The 20,183-nt window shown below is 38.4% G+C and overlaps 1 protein-coding gene across 1 annotated transcript in view; it reads right to left on the bottom strand.

Moving 5' to 3' along the window:
• Positions 1–20,183, bottom strand: part of PCCB (propionyl-CoA carboxylase subunit beta) — a 56,646-nt gene that overhangs the window by 9,220 nt on the left and 27,243 nt on the right. The window contains exons 7-9 of the mRNA XM_019747974.3: positions 11,332–11,440; positions 6,593–6,713; positions 4,671–4,752 (exon numbers count right to left, since the gene is read on the bottom strand). Coding sequence (XP_019603533.3) covers positions 4,671–4,752; positions 6,593–6,713; positions 11,332–11,440 — 312 coding nt within the window. The remainder of the gene's footprint in view (positions 1–4,670; positions 4,753–6,592; positions 6,714–11,331; positions 11,441–20,183) is intronic.

Below are 20,183 nucleotides of genomic sequence, written 5' to 3'. Positions count from 1 at the left end.
TTATTTCTGAGTTCAAAACGACAAAGCACAAGATACAACTATATTGCAGAATTACAGAGCTGGAGAGCTGCCACCCACCACAGGTTCTACAAGAAGGCAGGACAACAGGCAGGGCCACCTCCTCCCTCTGGAGGGGGAAACCCTCGTGCACACTACTGGGGGACGTACAACAGTACAGCCTTTTTTTAAAGGTTCTATTTGAATTTGGCATTATTTTTTTTAATTTATTGGAGTGACAATGGTTAGTAAAGTTACATAGGTTTCAAGTGTACAATTCTGTAATACATCATCTATATACCACATTGTGTGTTTACCACCCAGAGCTAGAATTTGGCATTATGTATTTTACTTTTTTACCTTACTTTGAACTCTTTTCAAACTTATATAAGTTTCCAGAATCATTATTTAAAAAATATTATATTCTCTACCCAGATTCCCCCATTTATTAACATTTTACCACATAAGCTTTATCGTTTCCTTCTCCCTGCCTTTCTCTCTGCATCTATCTCTGTGTGTGTGTGTGTGTGTGTGTGTGTGTGTGTGTGTGTGTGTATACACACATTCTCTTTCTACATGTATTTCACACACTGAATATATACACACAAAATTTTTTCCCTGAACTATTTGAGAGTAAGTTACAGACATGATGCCTCTTTACCTCTAAGTCCTTCAGGGTATATCTCCTACGAACAAGGACATTCTCTTAATAACTATACTGATATTATCAAAATCAGGAAATTCACATTAATACTATTATAAAACCTTATTCAAATTTTTCCACTTATTCCAATATAATCCTTTACAGCAACCAAAATCTGGTTCTAGAATCCGACATAAGATCACCTGGTGCTTTTTAGTGGTCTCTTCAGCCTCCTTTAATTGTTTCCCTTCAGTCTGTGTCTTTCACAATTATGACATCTTTGAAGATGAGTTATTTGCCTTCTATTTGGATTTAATGTTTCTTCATGTTTAATTTCAGGTTAAGCATTTGTGACAGACTATCCCAGACATATCCTTCTCAGTGAATTACATCAAAAGGCACTTGATGTCATTTTGTCCATAATGATGGTGATACATGTCAGACTTCTTTCTTATAAAGTGACTATTTGTCCTTTTTTTTTTAAATATTTTTTGCCAGTCTATGACTTGCCTTTTTATTTTGTTTTCATTGCCCCCCCTTTTTTTTTTAATTGGGGAAGGGGAACAGGACTTTATTGGGGAAGAGTGTACTTCCAGGCCTTTTTTCCAAGTCAAGTTGTCCTTTTCAATCTTAGTTGTGGAGTGTGCTGTTCAGCTTCAAGTTGTTTTCCTTTCAGTTGCAGTTGTGGAGGGCGCAGCTCAGCTCCAGGTCCAGTTGCCATTGCTAGTTGCAGGGGGCACTGCCCACCATCCCTTGTGGGAGTCGAACTGGCAACCTTTGTGGTTGAGAGGACGCACTCCAACCAACTGAGCCATCCGGGAGCTCAGCGGCAGCTCAGCTCAAGGTGCCGTGTTCAATCTTAGTTGCAGGGGGCGGAGCCCACCATCCCTTGTGGGACTTGAGGAGTTGAACCGGCATCCCTGTGGTTGAGAGCCCACTGGCCCATATGGGAATCGAACCAGCAGCCTTTGGAGTTAGGAGCATGGAGCTCTAACCGCCTGAGCCACCAGGCCGGCCCTATTTGTCCATTTTTAATTAAGTATTTAGTGGGGAAATACTTTGAAACTATACGAAATCCTATTCTTCATCAAACTTTCACCCACTAGTTTTGACATTCATTGATGATTCTTGCCTGACCCAATTAGTGCCATGACAGTTGCCAAGTGGTGATTTCCCTATCTCCGTTTTCCCTTCTCCGTAGCTTAGCATCCTACTGTCAAAAAGGTCTTTGCCTTTTCCATTTACTTATATATTCCACAAGTATGAGCTTATGCGTTGTTGTTTTATTACATGGATTATAATCTTTTACCATCATTATTTATTTTACGTTCAAATTGCCCTATGATTGACAGTGAGACCTCATTCAAGGTGGCTCCTGTGCCCTTTTGATGATTTCCCATCATCCTTTGAGTACTACTTTACATTCTGGAATTACCTCACTTTCAAGTTCGTCTTTCATTTTTTTCCTATCCCAAGCACTGAATCAGCCACTTCTCCAAGGGACCTGGGTTCCTTTTAGGGGCAGTGTAAGAGTGAGTGACTGAGTGAGTATTTGCCTCTAAGAAGCTGGAGGACAGAGCTAAGACATCCAGAGATACACAGACACACACTTATTACTAAAAATAGTATAAAAACCATGAGCTTGTATTGATAACTCCAATGCTTGTCGAATTCAACTAGAGTTCATTCTAGCTTTCCCCACTTCAATATTCATTAACGCCTTTCTCCTACAGCGGACATCTCATTCCCATTATCCTCAAAATGTACTTATTTATTTAATCCTCAAATGCAGAGAAAATGGTTACAGAATTGCTAACCCATATGACTGCAAAAAAACAAACCTAACTAAAATTCAATATTTCTTTACTATTTCTGTTGTTAAACTAAAGGTAGTTTTATTCTAAAGGTTTTCCCCTGGTCTTGTTGATTTTATTCTTTTAATATGTAAACATTAATATAGTTTAATAGTGCCACTCCCCATCCCTTCCACCCACCTTCTATTTTAATCTCATTTTTTGGTTTATCTTTCTGTGTGTATTACAAAAATGAGTACATACATCTCTATTTTTTTAGTTCCCCCTTCTATCTTAGATGAAAAATAACATACTATAGATATTCTTTTGCACTTGGGGTTTTTTCACTTAACAATATATCCGGGAAATCATTCCATCAGTTCATAGCGATCTTTCTCACTCTATTGTGGGGGTGTACCAAATTTATTCAACCAAGCTCCTATATGTTAGCATTATTTGGAAACTTACATCCATGTTGTTTAAAGTATTTTGCCATGATAAATAACAATGTCATAATAGTAATCTTGTGCATCTATAATTTTGTATGGTAGGAAGTGTACCTTCAGGGTAAATTCCTAGAAGTGGGACTGCTGGGTCAAAGTGTAAATGCCTGTTTAGTCTTAGATATTACCATATTCTCCTGCCTGCAATGTATTCCACTGGTAATTCTTCCCAATAGAATTACCAGTGGAAAATGTTTTCAAGTTTTTTTTTTTATTTTTTGCCAATCTGACAGATGAGAAATGATAACTCAGTGTAATTTTAATTTGTATTGCTAGCATTGAATAAAGTTGAAAACAATATATACTTTATCAAACTGACCACAGCAAAGATAAACTTTAAAGAGACATATATTCACATTGAAAAACAGAGGAAGTTACCAAAAAGCCACTCAAAAAAGCACTAGACCCTGGCAATTTCACAGGGGAATTTCTATCAAATCTTTTAAAGAGCAGATAATCCCAATGCTATTTAAATTGTTCCAGAGCATAGAAAAAGAAAGAAAACTTGCAAATTCTTTTTATGACACTTTATGAACTTAAGTGTGTCCCCCCAAAATTCATAGGTTAAAACCTAACTTGTAATGTGACTCTATTAAGCCCTTTAAGGAGATAAAGTTCAATTAAGGTGATGTGGGTGGAGCACTGATTGGCCTGGTGTCCTGATAAGAGGAAACGACAGCAGAGCTGTCTCCCCATGTGCACACAGAAGAAAGACCATAGGAAACAGCAAGAAGACAGCCATCTGCAAGCCAGGAGCGAGGCCTCACCAGACACCAACCCTGCTGACACCTTTATCTTGGACTTTTAGCCTCCAGAACTGTGAGCAAAATTTGAGGTTTATGCAACCAGTCTGTGGTCTTTCGTTATGGTGGCTCTAAGAGACTAATACACGAAGCAAGCACACTGACACCAAAATCTAATTTAAAATAACCTCAAAAAAATAAATCAGTGAATATCAGATGATACTGATGCAAAAATCCAAAATAAAACATTAGCAAAACATAACAAGTAGAGCTTACTTCAGGAATGTAAGAACAGTTTAATATTGAGAAATCCAGTAAGATAGATTTATAAATATATCTAAGGAGATCATGTGATCACCATAAATGCTGAAAGGGCATTTAATGATATCCAATACCCATCCCTGATCTAAAAAACAATCAAGCAATAAAAGTTAAAACAGGAACCAGTGGTAGCCTTCTTAATATGAAAAAAGATATAAAGACATAATATTAGAAAACACTAATGGCTCTCTAAAGTTAGGAATAAGGCAAACATATCCACTATCACAACCATTACTCATGATTGCATTTGATAAAATATGCAGTACAGACAATGGAATTAGACAAGAGAAAGAAATGACATGAAGTAATTGGATAGGAAAAGCTAAAACTCTCTACACACACACACACACACAGTATACTATCATGTTTCCCCGAAAATAAGACCTAGTTGGACAAGCAGCTCTAACGCGTCTTTTGGAGCAAAAATTTATAAGTCCCGGTCTTATATTATATGAGACCGGGTCCATCTGAGCCAATAGGATGGCTGCAGCCACCAGCTCTTCCTAGAACACACCATCCAGTGGCCCCTGGTCCTGGCCCCAGCAAATGCTCTGCCTGTACTGCCTGATGTTAAAGCCTGTGGGTCTAGCACTTCCTCACGAGGCCAAAGCACAGTGACCATGGACGTGGCTGAGCCAGCACAGACAAGACAGGCAAATGCAGCACTTACAGAGTGTATGATGTCCACCATGTTGTAGGCTTTGGTAGATTCCAAAGGGACAATTGTGTCAAGCTCAGGAACCAGACGGTCACTTTTGATAGAAAAAGAAGCAGATACAATCAATACCAGAAGAGCCAATTGCCTTCAGTGGGTGGGGAATGGGAGAAGAAATGGGGGAGACCCATGGTGGGGGCTGGGCTGATTCTGTCCTTACCGGGCTTGCAAAGCAGTCCCCAAAGATGTACTCCTTTGTTACCCCCATACTGAACTGAACCTGAGCTTCATATTAATCCAAAAGAGCTTTCTGTTTTCATTTAGAAGAAAAAAATGAGCTTATTCCCTTGAATGTGATTCCTTCATTTATCCTCTCTGAATACCTCCTACATTTTAGGTACCATATGGGGCACTAAAGGACATTATAGCAAACAAGACACTATCTTGGGGCGGGGGGAGGGTCCCAGTCTGACTTCCTGAGACATTAAAAATAAAAGAACAAGGACTTGGAAATGCAGTCAGAGCTCTGCTAAAATTACTGTGGGTTCACGTTCCCTGCTGGAAGTAAATTTGCTAGAGCTCCTTTTAAAAAGCAAAGCTATAGGTCCCCTGGTGGTCACAATCACTGAGGACTAACCGTCAAACAGGCTCCTAGCTCTGCTTCCTCCTGTGTGCATGTGGCTGAGCAAAAAGGCCGAGCCAGGGCGCACTCGCTGCCACAGGCCTCAGCAACATGTCGCTATCCAGCAGGCTCTCTTCCTGTCCCATGTGGGCAGCCAGGGGTTGTTCTGACCCTAAGATACACACTTGGGCTGAGGCTTGGCCTTGGTCAAGCCACATATCCCAGCAAGCCCGACTTCCAGAGAGCGTGGCACAGGGATATTGGGCATAGTCCCACCAAATAATAAAGTTCTCCCTTACTTTTCATTTGCTACTTACATATGTATATACTCATTGCTTCCCTGGGATCCTATGAAGAGGAGGTATGGCTGGGCTTTTTAGACATTTCTGTGCCCCCGTGGCCCTAACACCATCACACCTTCAAACGATGTCCTAAGCATTTCAAGAATCCCAAGTAGTATAGATGCTCAAAAAAGGAGGCTGTGCCGCTCTTCTGGGCCTTGGGAACACCCTCCCTTTCATGACTACATATAGTGAGCCACTGGTCGTACCCTCTGAGGAGTGGGGAAGGCACAGGCAGGGCAGGGCCCTGGGGACATGACTCTTCAGAGCTTCCCTGGTCCAGACAGCGCCCCACAGGTAGGAGACTGAGTCCACCCCCCAGGGCAGTGTCTAAACATGGCTTCTCAAGGAATATAACTCCAAATCCCTTCCGCAGAAGAAAAGTCCAGGTCAAGTGAGTGCTTCAAAATTGAAGAGGAAACAAAATGGAGAAGGAAGCAGCCAGAGGTCCGGAGCAATAGGTCCCCATCTGGGTCTCTGGTTTACTGTGTGGTGCTCCCCGCCCCCCATCAGGCAGTAGCCTTAATAGCAAGCAGGAAAGACGGTCTACACTAGGTGGCCAGCAACACACCCTCCCCAGGACCACCCCAGCCTCTGGCCCCAAGCAAGCGTGTGTGCATAAGCACATTTCTTAAAGGGCATGCTGTCTACACCATTTCACACTTATTTCATGTCAAGATACACACACAAAAAACACTTCCATCTCTAATTCTGGACAAATTACGCTCTTAGAAATCAATTTTTTTGGCCATTCTATTCCCAAACTACCTATCAGATATTACACAAAGGAAAAAAGTGAATTAAAACAATCTATCTTTACTCCTATACCCAGACATGCCATCACCATGCCCACTCCACAATCCACTTCAAGATGCCCAAGAGGAAAGACCCTGGAGGTCCTGCTAAGGCAGAGGGGCCCAAGATGGTCAAGCCAAGCTGCAAAATGAGAGCAGGTGCTCCGGCCTGCAACTCACCTGGGGTCATGGCACTCGCGGATGGGCGCCGGGTCCTGACTGCTTAGTGGCAGGTAGTTGAAGAACTCCCGGAGATTACACAAGGCGTCAATGTCATTTTCAAAAGCTCTGTGGGCAACACCTGAGAAAACAGGGAGGTTATAATGGGACAGTGCACCTGTCTGACAGCCCAAAAATGCTGCTTCATGCCCACCTCCCCTTCTAGGGCAAGTCTGTGGCAGACTGTGCTTACAGCTCTGTCTTCCCTTGAGGATGGGATACCACAAACCACATACCTTCCGGCTAGTCTTCAATTCAGGCAGCCTACTCCCTCACTCTGTACCTCTGCAAGGGCCACTCCTTTCTTTATTCAGGTCTTTGCTCAAACGTCACCTAGTCAGAGGGGCTTTCCCTGGCACCTCTCTAGAGCATACCCTTCCCCTGACGCGCCTCACCTCCCATCCCTGGACTGTGTGGGAGTTCTCTTCACACTTTTCCCTTCTGTACCTGTTTATTTCCGTTTACTACCTGACGTCTCCCCTAGAATATCAACTCCAACAGGGTAGAGACCAGGCCTGTCTTACCACTGTAGTCCCATATCAAGAACAGTGCCTGATTGTATGTGAATTACCTCTCAACAAAGCTGGAAATAAAAAAAAAAAAAAAGAATAGCCATTCTTTTATTATATTGGCACATAATGTCAGCAATGGTGGAAGGAATAGAAGGAAGAAGGGGAACCGTCTGGCCCCAGTGAGGAATCAAGATATCAGTCCGACTCCAAAGGCAATGGAAGTAAAAGCTAAAATAAATGAATGGGACTATATGAAACTTAAAAGCTTCTGCACAGCAAAAGAAACCATTGACAAAATAAAGAGGCCACCAACTGAATGGGAGAAGATTTTTGCAAACAGTGCCTCCGATAAGGGCCTAATATCCAGAATATACAAGGAACTCATGCAACTCAACAACAAAAAAACAAACAACCCAATTGAAAAATGGGCAGAGGACCTGGAGAGACATTTCTCCAAAGAGGACATACAAATGGCAAATAGACATATGAAAAAATGCTCAACGTCACTAATCATCAGAGAAATGCAAATCAAACCACAATGAGATATCACCTCACCCCAGTCAGAATGGCTATCATCAACAAGACAAATAGTAACATGTGTTGGAGAGACTGTGGAGAAAAAGGAACCCTCATACACTGTTGGTGGGAATGCAGACTGGTGCAGCCGCTATGGAAGGCAGTGTGGAGGTTCCTCAAAAAATTACGAATAGAATTGCCATATGACCCAGCAATCCCTCTCCTGGGTATCTACCCAAAAAATCTGAAAACATTTAGAGATAAAGACACGTGTGCTTCAATGTTCATTGCAGCTTTATTTACAGTGGCCAAGACATGGAAACAACCAAAATGTCCTTCGATAGATGAATGGATAAAGAAGTTGTGGTATATATACACAATGGAATACTATTCGGCGGTAAGAAAAGATGATATAGGAACATTTGTGACAACATGGATGGATCTTGAGAGAGTAATGCTGAGCGAAACAAGTCAGACAGAAAAAGCAGAGAACCATGTGATTTCACTAATATGTGGTATATAAACCAAGAACAACAAAAGAACAAGACAAACAAATGAGAAACAGAAACTCATAGACACAGACAATAGTTTAGTGGTTACCAGAGGGTAAGGGGGGTGGGAGGTGTGGGGTGGGAGGTGAGGGTAAGGGGGATCAATGTGTCAAGCACATTGATCAAGGGGGATCGAATATATGGTGATGGAAGGAGAACTGACTCTGGGTGGTGAACACACAATGGGATTTATAGATGATGTAATACAGAATTGTACACCTGAAATCTACGTAATTTTACTAACAATTGTCACCCCAATAAATTTAATAAATAAATAAACAAACAAACAAATAAATAAATAAATAAATAATATATCAGTTCTCAAGAACACTCTGAAATCAGAGAACAGCCAAACAGGACCATAGACACGCGAGAGAAAATAGAGCCAGAAATGCTCAGGTTCACTCCATCAGACTCCCTGCTTCCACTGTTGCCCCTGCAGTCTCTTCTCCACACAGCAGCCAAAGCCAACTCTTTAAGTCAGATCATGTCATGTCTCTATGCCAACTACCCTCCTTGCTGCTCACTGAGCATACCAGCCACTCTCCCTCAGGGCCTTTGCACAGGCTATTCTCTCTGCCTACAATGCTTCTCCCCTGGATATCCATGCAGTTACTCCTTCAAATCTGCTCAACTGTTACCCTCAGAGGCCTACCCTTACTATCCTATTCAAAACTGCAGCAATCCCAACCCCCTTGACCCGTTCTACTTTTCCCACAGCACATATTTCCTTTCAGGCTTTCTGTTTATAGTCTATCTACTCTGCTAGAATATAAGTCCCATGTAGGCAAGAATTTTTTTTTTATTTCTTCCACAAATGCATTCCTAGCACACAGAACAATGCTTGACACATAGGCACTTGATGAATATTTGCTGATGAATAAAAAGCATATTCAACATGACAGAATTCTTTTATTCAAGAAATATTTGTAAATTGGCACAGCCACTTTGTAGGATAGCATGGCAATTCTTCAAAAAGTCAGAGTTACCATTTGACCCAGAAATTCCACATCAAGGTATATATCCAAGGGAAACAAAAACATATGTCCACACAAAAACTTGTACATGAATGCTTATAGCAGCATCTCATGAGGATCAAAAAATGAAAACAATCAAGTGTTTAACTGATCAGTCGATGAACAAAATGCGATACATCCATACACCGAAATATTATGCAGCAATAACAAGGAATGAAGGGGTGGCTGGATGCCTCAGTTGGTTAGAGCGCAAGCTCTGAACAACAGGGTTGCCAGTTTGATTCCCACATGGGCCAGTGAGCTGCGCCCTCCACAACTAGATTGAAGACAACAACTTGGAACTGATGGGCCCTGGAGAAATACACTGTGCCCCAATATTCCCCAACAAATCTTTAAAAAAAAAAAAGGAATGAAGTAATGATTCATGCTGTTAACATGGATGAACCTTAAAAATACTATGCTAAGTAAAAGAAATCTGTCACAAAATACCACATATTGTGTATAATTTATGTCCATTCCATATATCTTCAGAATAGACAAACCCATAGACACAGAAAGTAGATTAGTGATTGCCTGGAGCCAGACTATTTTTGAGTAAGTGGGAAGCAAATACTAACAGGTAGAGGGTTTCTTTCTGGGGTGATGAAAATATTCTAAAATTGATTGTGGTGATAACTGAACTGGTGAATATAATAAAACCATTAAATTGAATGCATATGTATACATGAATACACACACACACACACACACACACACACACACACACACACACGGCCTCAGGCTCATAAAGAACACCAAATGCTGCCTTTAAAACTAAAACTATGCTGTAGAAGAAAATTTAATGTCACAGGCATTTACTTTAAGCCATCAAGGCTATAAACGAGAATGATGCACCTATGTTTGAGTATGTATATGTATAGTCACACCCATCTGCATGAAAAACTGCAAGTGTATAACCAAAAATTGAGTCATTATCTGCAGGTGGTAGAATTCCTGGTGATTTTTATTGCGTATTTTCTAAATTGTCTACCGCAAATATGTAATATTATTGAAATCTGAAAAAATAGCATATTTCATCAAATCTAAGACGCCATCAAAACTCAACGTCATTTTATATCCCAGTAAGAAAGAAAAACTGTTGCCAATTAAGCCCTGAGACAAGACTGTGATGACAAGCTGTGGGGGAACTGACAATGAGAAGTGTTCTGATTCTAAATGTGTACTGGAGATGGAATTGAATGGAGCTGATTGGTGAGGGAAAAAATGGGTCAAGGTTGATGCCAACCTAAGGTGGGGGAGGAACAATTTGTGTGAGTGGGGGGATCAAAAGCTCTCAGTTCAAAAAAAACAAAACATTTCATCAAACCTAAGGCTTCACTGATAGTAAAAAGCACCTCTATTATATGTACACTAAGAAAGAAATGCTGACAGTTAAATGATGACCCAATGCATTAACCACAATATAATATTTCTCCTGTCTTCAGTTACACTGCTTGCTATGTGATTAGCAGTCCTTTCACAGCTTGGTGTCTTTTTCCAAGAAAATATGGAATTCCAATCATTACTCTAACAACAAATGTCTTCACTAACAACAGATTTATGCCCTGCTCCCAATTCCATGCTTCTCAGTATAAACAGTAACTTTTTGTTTCAATGCCAAAGCACCAAATAATCTTTATACAGTTTGAACTCGGCAAGTGTGGCACATAACCTCAAAGAGGTAAAGAGTTATGACCAAGTTCACGAACATGTGGGCCATGAACATCACATTACAACTGTACCTGGCCAACGGTGATTGGTAAAACGCCATGACATACCCCAACACTGGGGTAAAAGAAAGTCACAACAAAATGTAGTACTTTTTAAAGATTCAATTGTATATATAAAAATCATACTCTTATAGCCACCATTCCAGTTAGCTTTAAAATTTTAAAGAATATCAAAGCATTGTATTATTTTAACCATGTTTATTACTCTTATCTGTAGTCAATATATCATTGACTACAAATGGTATATGGTATACTAGTTTTCTCAAATAAATCCTGCCAATTAAGTGATATTTATAAAAGATTGGCACCATCCTCTTTGGCGATGCCCTCTCTTCAGTGTTTGAAAACAGTAAGGTAAGCCTCGAGGCCTCCCACCTGACATGGTGGTGTGGGTCTTGGCACCACCAAGCTCCTCCTGGGTAACGTCCTCATTGGTGACAGATTTCACAACATCAGGGCCAGTGATGAACAGGTAGGAGGTGTCCTGAAATCAGAGAATTCCAGAAGGATCAATTTCAGAGCACCATAGCTAGATGGAGCCTTAGGGTTCACACAGCTGAAAAGACAAAAAGAGAGAAGGTAGTGACATCGTAGCAAAACCAGGTTAGGATGCAGCTCAAAGATGCTTGCCCAAACTGAAGACCCGCGCTTTCTCTGCCTATTTCTAAAATCTTTGTTGCATGGTTCTATCTCAGCAAAATGACTTACTATGTGGCTAACATTTCAGGGTCATTCCCGTGGCACTTATGCAGAGCCTGCTGTGCAAGAAGCATTTTTCTAAGCACTTCATGGGACTGTGTCATTAAAGCCAGGTACTAGTATTACCCCCATTTATGGGGAAACGGAGGCACTCTGACAGTATGCAGCGTGCCTAAAATGAATACATAACCAGCCCCCTTAAGTAAAGCCATCTGGAGACAATGGCAATCAATGCTTTGGTGTTTTCAGAGGGTGACAGGCTTTTAATTTTTACTTTCTAATTTAAAGATAACAAAGGCTTATTGTAAAAAAATTTTAAATTTATACAGAAGATACAGTGGAAAGTAAGTCAACATCCCAGCCCTTACTCCAGGCTTCCAATTTCCCTCCCCAAAGGCTACCACTATCAGTTTCTCTCTCCTTACAAAGCTCTCCATGCATATATGAATATTAACATATATACACACTAATATATATTAATGCATATATGAACATTAATATATATGTATGTGAACATATGTGTGTGTATGTGTGTGTGTATATATATGTATATATATATATATACATATACACATATATATGTATATATATATATTTGCCTTATGTTCTTTCCAGCACAGTGTCCTTAATGCTCATTCCATATCAGTATAGGATATGTATCATAATTTAACTGTCACCTACTGATGGTCATCTAGGCTGTTTCTAGTATTTTGCTGTAACAAGCAATTCTGCAATAAATATCTTACGACAATCATCTCTGTCAGCTCATTGGTCATGTTCTGTGCCCAGTTTTCTATTGGACAGTTGCTTTTACACACTAAGGAAATTAGTCCTTACATTATTACATGCGTTTTAACCGTCTTTATTTTATGGCTCCTTCGTTTGGAATCTTGCTAGAAAGGTCTAGCTAGAAAGATCTCTCATCCTCTCTCTACACAAAGACTCAAAAGATCATTATTTCTTACAGTCAAAAACTGGAAACCCAATGTCCATCAACAGGTGAATCTCAAAATAATTATCCTAAATGAAATCCATCCCTCACCCATAAAAAAATAAAATAAAAAGAGTACATACTCTTTGTATGTAGTTTGCACTTGCAAAATGTCATTTTGTATGATTCTGTTTATATACAACATTCTAGAAAATGCCAATTAACCTATTGTGGTAGGAAACAGATGAATGAATACCCTAACACAGGGATGTGTGATTCATTGTATATCAATTATATCTCAAAGTAGTAAAAAACTGTGGCAATAACAAAGGGCCAAGAATATCCCATACCGCTTGAAGAACAAGGAGGGATAACTTGCTGTATCAGTTATCAACATTTGTCATAAAGCCAATGTAACTGAGATAGTATGGCACTGGCACAGGGATAAATAAACAAACCAATACAGCTCAGTGAAACACTCTTGACCTATGAACTAATTCATGATATATGAGTATGTGGCATTACAAAGCAGGAAAGGATGCTCTTTTTAATAGAAGGCTCTAGGTCAACTAAGAAAGTATCTTGAGACAAATGAAACTAGCCTGTTTCAAATTCGCATAAAAATCAATTTCAACTGGATTACAGGCGTAAATGTAAATGGCAAATTAATAAAGCTTTTAGAATATAGAAATTATCTCATTACTTCGGGATAGGAAAAAGTTCTTCAAGAATTAAAACACACTACCCATAAAGTCTACATTTGACACTGGTTCTCTTATCAAAAGAGCACAGAAGACAGCTTAACGGGACTCCCATTGGCTAAGTGAAGGGCAATCTGAGCATCAAAATAAATAATGATTGTAATGGATTATAAACCACTGAGTAAAACAGGAAATCCATGAACCCATATTAATAAATCAATGAAATAAACAAATGCCCAAGAAAGCAGGGCTCTTCCTTAGAGTACAATGCCTACCGATATAATATAAAGAAAGTGGTAGAGTTGGAAAACTACAATTTTGTAAAGATTTTTTTCAGACAAGAATCATCAATAGATGCGAAATCAAAGAAAAAAGGTATAATGGGGAACAGCACACTTGTATGGTCTCAAAGTATCTCCCTAATGAGTACTTATCAGTTACAAAGGGAAAAAGAATAACTACACAGTGCAGAAATCTGAAAATACAGTGAACAGTGATCAAATTGGTATTCAAGGAGAAAATGGACATCGCTTGTTTCCAGATGTGATGATCTGAACAGGATACAGTATCACTTATGTAGTAGACAGGCTAGAATATGTAATCCAAATCTAATCTTGAGGAAACAGCAGATAAACTCAAACTGAGGAACAAGCTATAAAATAACTCACTTTGCAGCCTTCAAAAATGCCAGTCTCATGACAAAAAAAAGTATGAGAAATCATTCCAGATTAAAGGAGATTAATGTGCAATGAGAACTAAATGCAATATGTGATCCCAAAATGGATCCTATACTAAAGAAAGAAAATGCTACAATGAACATTACCAGGACAACTAACCAAACTTGAATCTGGATGATAGAATAAACAGAAGTATTGTATAGGATAGACTATATGTTAAGCATATGTAAAGCACATCTTAATAAATTTAAAAAGATTGAAATCATACAAACTACCTTCTCAAATCACAATGTAATGAAACTAAAAACAAACAGAAGGAAAACTGGAAACTTCACAAATATGTGGAAATTAAACATCACACTCTTAAACAACCAATGGGTCAAAGACAAAATCAAGAGAAATTAGAAAATATCTTGAGACAAATGAAAATAAAAACACAACATACACAAACTTATGGGATGCAGTGAAAGCAGTGCTAAATGGGAAATTTATAGCTGTAAACACACTGGCAAATTAGAAAGGTCTCAAATAACCTAACTTTATACCTTAAGGAACTAAAACAAGGAACAAGCTAAAGACAAAGCAGAAGAAAGGATAAAAATTTGAGCAGAGGGATATTCAGATTTGCACCCACCTGCAGGCTTTGTAGGGGGAGGGCTCAACATAGGAGAGCTGGTGCCTGTCTGCCAGCTGTGTGGGAGAAAGGCTCAACACGGACAATGGCTGTTGTCCCTCTAGTCGTTGCCCTACAGCCATACAATTCAGTTTCTCTCTGTATGTCTCTAGTGCCTTTCAAGCTGCTATCCCCTCTGCTGGAACTCAGGATATCATCTACATCCCAACAAAGTCAACCCAATAAGGATCTGAAAAAAATATGCATTTCCAGTTCCAACTGATCCACGCAGAATAAACCTTAAGAAACAACTTGAAGGAACATCATAAACAAAGTGCTGAAAACTAGTAAAAAGGAGAATATTTTAAGAGCAGCAAGAGAACAAAGACTTGTTACATACAGAGGAACTCTGCAAACCAAAAGTCAATGGAGCAACACCTTTAAGTATTGATAGGAAAAAAAACTATCAACCTAAACCCTCTACCCAGTGAAAATATCTTTCAAAATTGAAGGCAAAATACAGATTATTTTCAGGCAAACAAAAGCTGAGAGAATTCATTGCCAGCAGACTTGCGCCATGTTAAAGGAAGTTCTTCAAGCAGAAGGAAAATGATATAAGATGGAAATTAGGATCTACATGAATAAATTTAGTTCACTGAAAATTATAAATATAGGGGTGAGAGAACTTTTTTTTTCACTTTTATTCTCTTTAAAAAATAATCTACTTAAAGCAAAAATAAATATGACATATTGTGGCATTTAAAACGAAAGAAGTAAAATGCATGACAGAAAAGCCCAATGAATAATAGGGGAAAATATAGTACTAGGAGAAAAATAAAATCTGTTGTAAGATTCTTATACTATGTACTATATACACTATACAGACAATGTATACAAATACACTATTATAGTATTTGAAGATAAACTATGATAAAGACATATATTAAATAAATTTAAAATTTGAGCAGATATAAATGAAAGAGAAAAATAAATGAAACCAAAAGTTGGTTCTTCAAAAATATCAACAAAATCTTTAGCTAGATGAACTAAGAAAAAATTCAAATTACTAAAATCAGAAATGAAAATAGGAACATTACTACCAATTCTGTAATAATAAAAAGGATTATAAGAGTACTACAAATACTTATACACCAACAAATTGGATAAACTAGCTGAAATGGACAAATTCTTAGAAACATACAACCTACCAAGCCTGAATCATGAAAAAATAGAAAATGTGAATAGATCTATACTTAGAGTAGGGAAATTGAATCAGTAATAAAAAACCTCCCAAAGAAAAGCCCAAAATCAAACAGCTTCCCCAGTGAATTCTACCAAACATTTCATTAAGGATTAGATGCCAATCCTTTTCAATCTTCCCCCCAAACTGAAGAAGAGTAAACAATCCTTAACTCATTCTATTCTAAGTATGTATTGGAGATAGAGCTGAATGGGGCTGATGGGTGAGAGGAAAAAATGGGTCAAGGTTGATGCCAACCTGAGATGGAGGAGGAATAATTTTTGTGGGCAGGGGGACCAAGAGTTCTCACTTAAAAAAACACACAAAAAAACAACTTTTTTTCATCAAATCTAAGACTTCAAGATGGACATTAGGATCTACATGAGTAAGTTTAGGCCCAGCATTACCTATATACCAAAGTCAGACAAAGACACTACTAGAAAACTACATTAATACCCCTTAAAAATACTGAAGCAAAAATACTCAATAAAATACTAGCAAACCTAATTCAAAAATATTTTAAAAGAATTATACAACAAGACCAAGGGCAATTTTTTCCTGAAATGAAAGGATGATGCAACACACAAATATCAATGTAATATACCACATTAAAGAATAAACAGGGGCCAGCCCGGTGGCTCAGGCGGTTAGAGCTCCGTTCTCCTAACTCTGAAGGCTGCCGGTTCGATTCCCACATAGCCCAGTGGGCTCTCAACCCCAAGATTGACGGTTCAATTCCTTGAGTCCCGCAAGGGATGGTGGGCTCTGCCCCCTGCAACTAAGATTGAACATGGCACCTTGAGCTGAGCTGCCTCCTGGATGGCTCAGTTGTTGGTTGGAGCGCGGGCTCTCAACCACAAGGTTGCCAGTTCAATTCCTCGACTCCCACAAGGGATGGTGAGCAGTGCCCCCCTGCAACTAAAATTGAACAGGTGCTGAGCTGCCGCTGAGCTCCCGGATGGCCCAGTTGGTTGGAGTGTGTCCTCTCAACCACAAGGTTGCCGGTTCGACTCCCGCAAGGGATGGTGGGCTGTGCCCCCTGCAACTAGCAATGGCAACTGGACCTGGAGCTGAGCTGCGCCCTCCACAACTAAGACTGAAAGGACAACAACTTGACTTGGAAAAAAGTCCTGGAAGTACACACTGTTCCCCAATAAAGTCCTGTTCCCCTTCCCCAATATAATCTTAAAACAAAACAAACAAACAAACAAAAACAGAAATTTCGTAAATTAAAAAAAAAAGGAATAAACGGGGGAAAAACTGCATAATCATCTTAATTGATGAAGAAAAAGCATTTGACAAAAGTCAACAAACACCTTTTCATGATAAAAAATAATACTCAGAAAACTAGAAAACAACCTCGATATGATAAACGCTGTATATGAAAAACCCACAGTGAATATTGTACTCAATGGTGAAAGACTGAAAGCTTTTCTTCTACCGTGTTTCCCCAAAAATAAGACCTAGCCAGACCATCAGCTCTAATGCGTCTTTTGGAGCAAAAATTAATATAAGACGCGGTCTTATTTTACTATAAGACCTGGTATAATATAATAAATAAAATATAATAAATATAATACATATAATATATATAAAAATATAATATAATACCAGGTCTTATATTAATTTTTGCCCCAAAGACGCATTAGAGCTGATGGTCTTATTTTCAGGGAAACATGGTAAGATCAGGTACAAGGAAGGCAAGCATGCCTACTTTCACCACTTCTATTCAACATAGTACTGGAAGTCTACATAGTACAGAGCAATTAGACAAGAAAAGAAAGAAAAGGCACCCATATAGGAAAGGAAAAAGTAAAATTATCAGGTGACATTTTTATATTTGGAAAACTTTAAAGATTCCACAAAGAAGTTAGAACTAATAAACAAATTAAGCAAAGTTGCTGGATACAAAAAAATCCACACACAAAAATCAGCTTCATTTCTATACACGAACAATGAAAAATCTGAAAAGGAAATTATAAAAACAATTTCATTTACAATAGCTTCTAAATGAATAAATTCTTAGGAATAACTTACGCAAGGAGGCAAAAGATTTGCACAATGAAAATTATGAAACACAGCTGAAAGAAATTTAAAGACACAAATACATGGAAAGACATCTCCTGTTTCTGGATTGAAAGACTAGTTAAGATGTCAATACTAATAAAAGCAACATACTAATTCAAAGTCAACCCTATCAAAATTCCAATGATTTTTTTCCTCAGAAATAGAGAAATCCATCCAAAAATTGGTGGACTCTCAAAGGACTCTGTATAGCCAAAACAATCTTGAACAAAAACAAAGATGGAGGTCTCACTCTTCCTGATTTCAAAACCTACTATAAAGCTACAGAAATCAAAATAGTGTGGTACTGGCATAGAGGCAGGCATATAGACCTATGAAACAGAATAGAGAGCCCCAAAATAAACCCTTACATAGGTGGTCAAACGGTTTTCAACAATGATACCTAGACCATCCAATAGGGAAAGGACAGTCTTTTCAACAAACGGTGCTCAGAAAACTGGATATCCACATGCGAAACAAAGGCGGACCTTATGTTACACCATACAAAAATTGACTCAAAATGGATCAAAAGCCTAAACTAAGAGCTAAAATTTTAAAACTCTGAGGAAAACATAGGGGGAAAATCTCAAGACACTGGATTTGGCAAGATTTCTTGTATATGACAGCAACAGAAAAATAAACTGGACTTCATCAAAATTAAAATCTTTTGTGCAAAGGACAGTATCAACAGAATGAACAGGCAGCCCATAGATGGTAGAAAAATATTTGTAAATCATGTATCGGGTAAGTGGTTAATATCCAGAATATACAAAGAACTCATACACCTCAACAACAACAAAAAACCCAATTCAAAAATGAACAGAGAACATAGACATTTTTCCAAAGAAGATACACAAATGACCTGTAAGAATATGAAAAGATGCTCAACAGCATTAATCATTAGGGAATATGAATGAAAATCACAATCAGATACCACTTCATACCCATTAGGATTGGCTACTAGTTTTTTAAAAAAGCAGAATATAACAACTGTTGGCAATGATGGAGAGAATTTGGAACCCTTGTGCATTGCTAGTGGGAATATAAAATGATGCAGCCACTGTGGAAAACAGTATCATGCTTCCTCAAAAAAATAAAGAGAATTACCATATGACCCAGTAATTCTCTTCCTCAGTGTATGCCCAAAAGGACTGAAAACAGATATTTAAACAGATACTTGTACACCAATGTTTACTGCAGCATTATTCATAATAGTCGAAAGTTGGAAACAACTCAAGTGTTCACCGACAGGTGAAAGGATAAACAAAATGTGGTACATACATACAAATTATTAAGCAGCCTTAAAAAGAAAGGCGACTCTGAAACATGCTAGAACATGGATGAAACTTGAAGACATTATGCTAACTGAAGTAAGCCAGTCACAGACATATATTGTATGATTCCACAAGTTTATAGACAGAAAGGGGCTGAGAGTAGCGGGGGAATGGAGAGTTAGTGTCAGTTGGGGTAGATGAAAATGTTCTGTAAATGGTGGTGATGGTTGCACAAAAGTGTAAATGTACCTCACGCTGCAGAACTATAACTTAAAATTTATAACTTCAACCATTTTAATGTATATTTCACCAGTTTTTTTTAAAAAATATTGTATCAGTGTTAAACTTCTTGAATTTAATAACTGGTATGTAAGAAAACATCCTAATTCTTAAGAATAATACACTAAAGCATTAAGGGGTTAAGGGACATGATATATATAATTCACTCTCAAATGGTTAAGAATTCTGTAAATTTGAAATTCCAAAATAAAATTTTTTAAAAAAACTATTCAAAGATAAGTAATAACAAGTATTGGAGAAAAAGGAACCCTCATGCACTGCTAGTAGGAATGCAAATTGGTACAGCCACTGTGGAAAACCGTATGGAGGTTCCTCAAAGAATTAAGAATAGGATTACCATACAACCCAGCAATCCCTCTTCTGGGTGTCTATCTGAAAAATGTGAAAGCATTTATCTGTAAAGATATATGTACCCCTATGTTCATTGCAGCACTACTTATGGTGGCCAAAACACGGAAACAAACAAAGTGTCCTTTGACAGGTGACTGGATAAAGACGATGTGGTACATATATACAATGGAGTATGACTCAGCCATAAGAAAAGATGAAATACTGCCATTTACGACAAAAATGGATGGATTTTGAGAATATCATGCTAAGTGAAATAGGTTCAATAGAAAAAGTTGAGAACCATATGATTTCACTCACATGAAAGCAACAAACAAAAACTCAAACACAGACAACATTATAATGGTTACCAGAGGGCAGGTGAGAAGAAGGAGGTAGAA

The sequence above is a fragment of the Rhinolophus sinicus genome, chromosome 5 (genome assembly GCF_057876585.1).
Source record: "Rhinolophus sinicus isolate RSI-liver-muscle chromosome 5, RSI-T2T, whole genome shotgun sequence".
NCBI lineage: Eukaryota > Metazoa > Chordata > Mammalia > Chiroptera > Rhinolophidae > Rhinolophus > Rhinolophus sinicus.
This window is presented reverse-complemented; position numbering and strand designations above follow the sequence as displayed.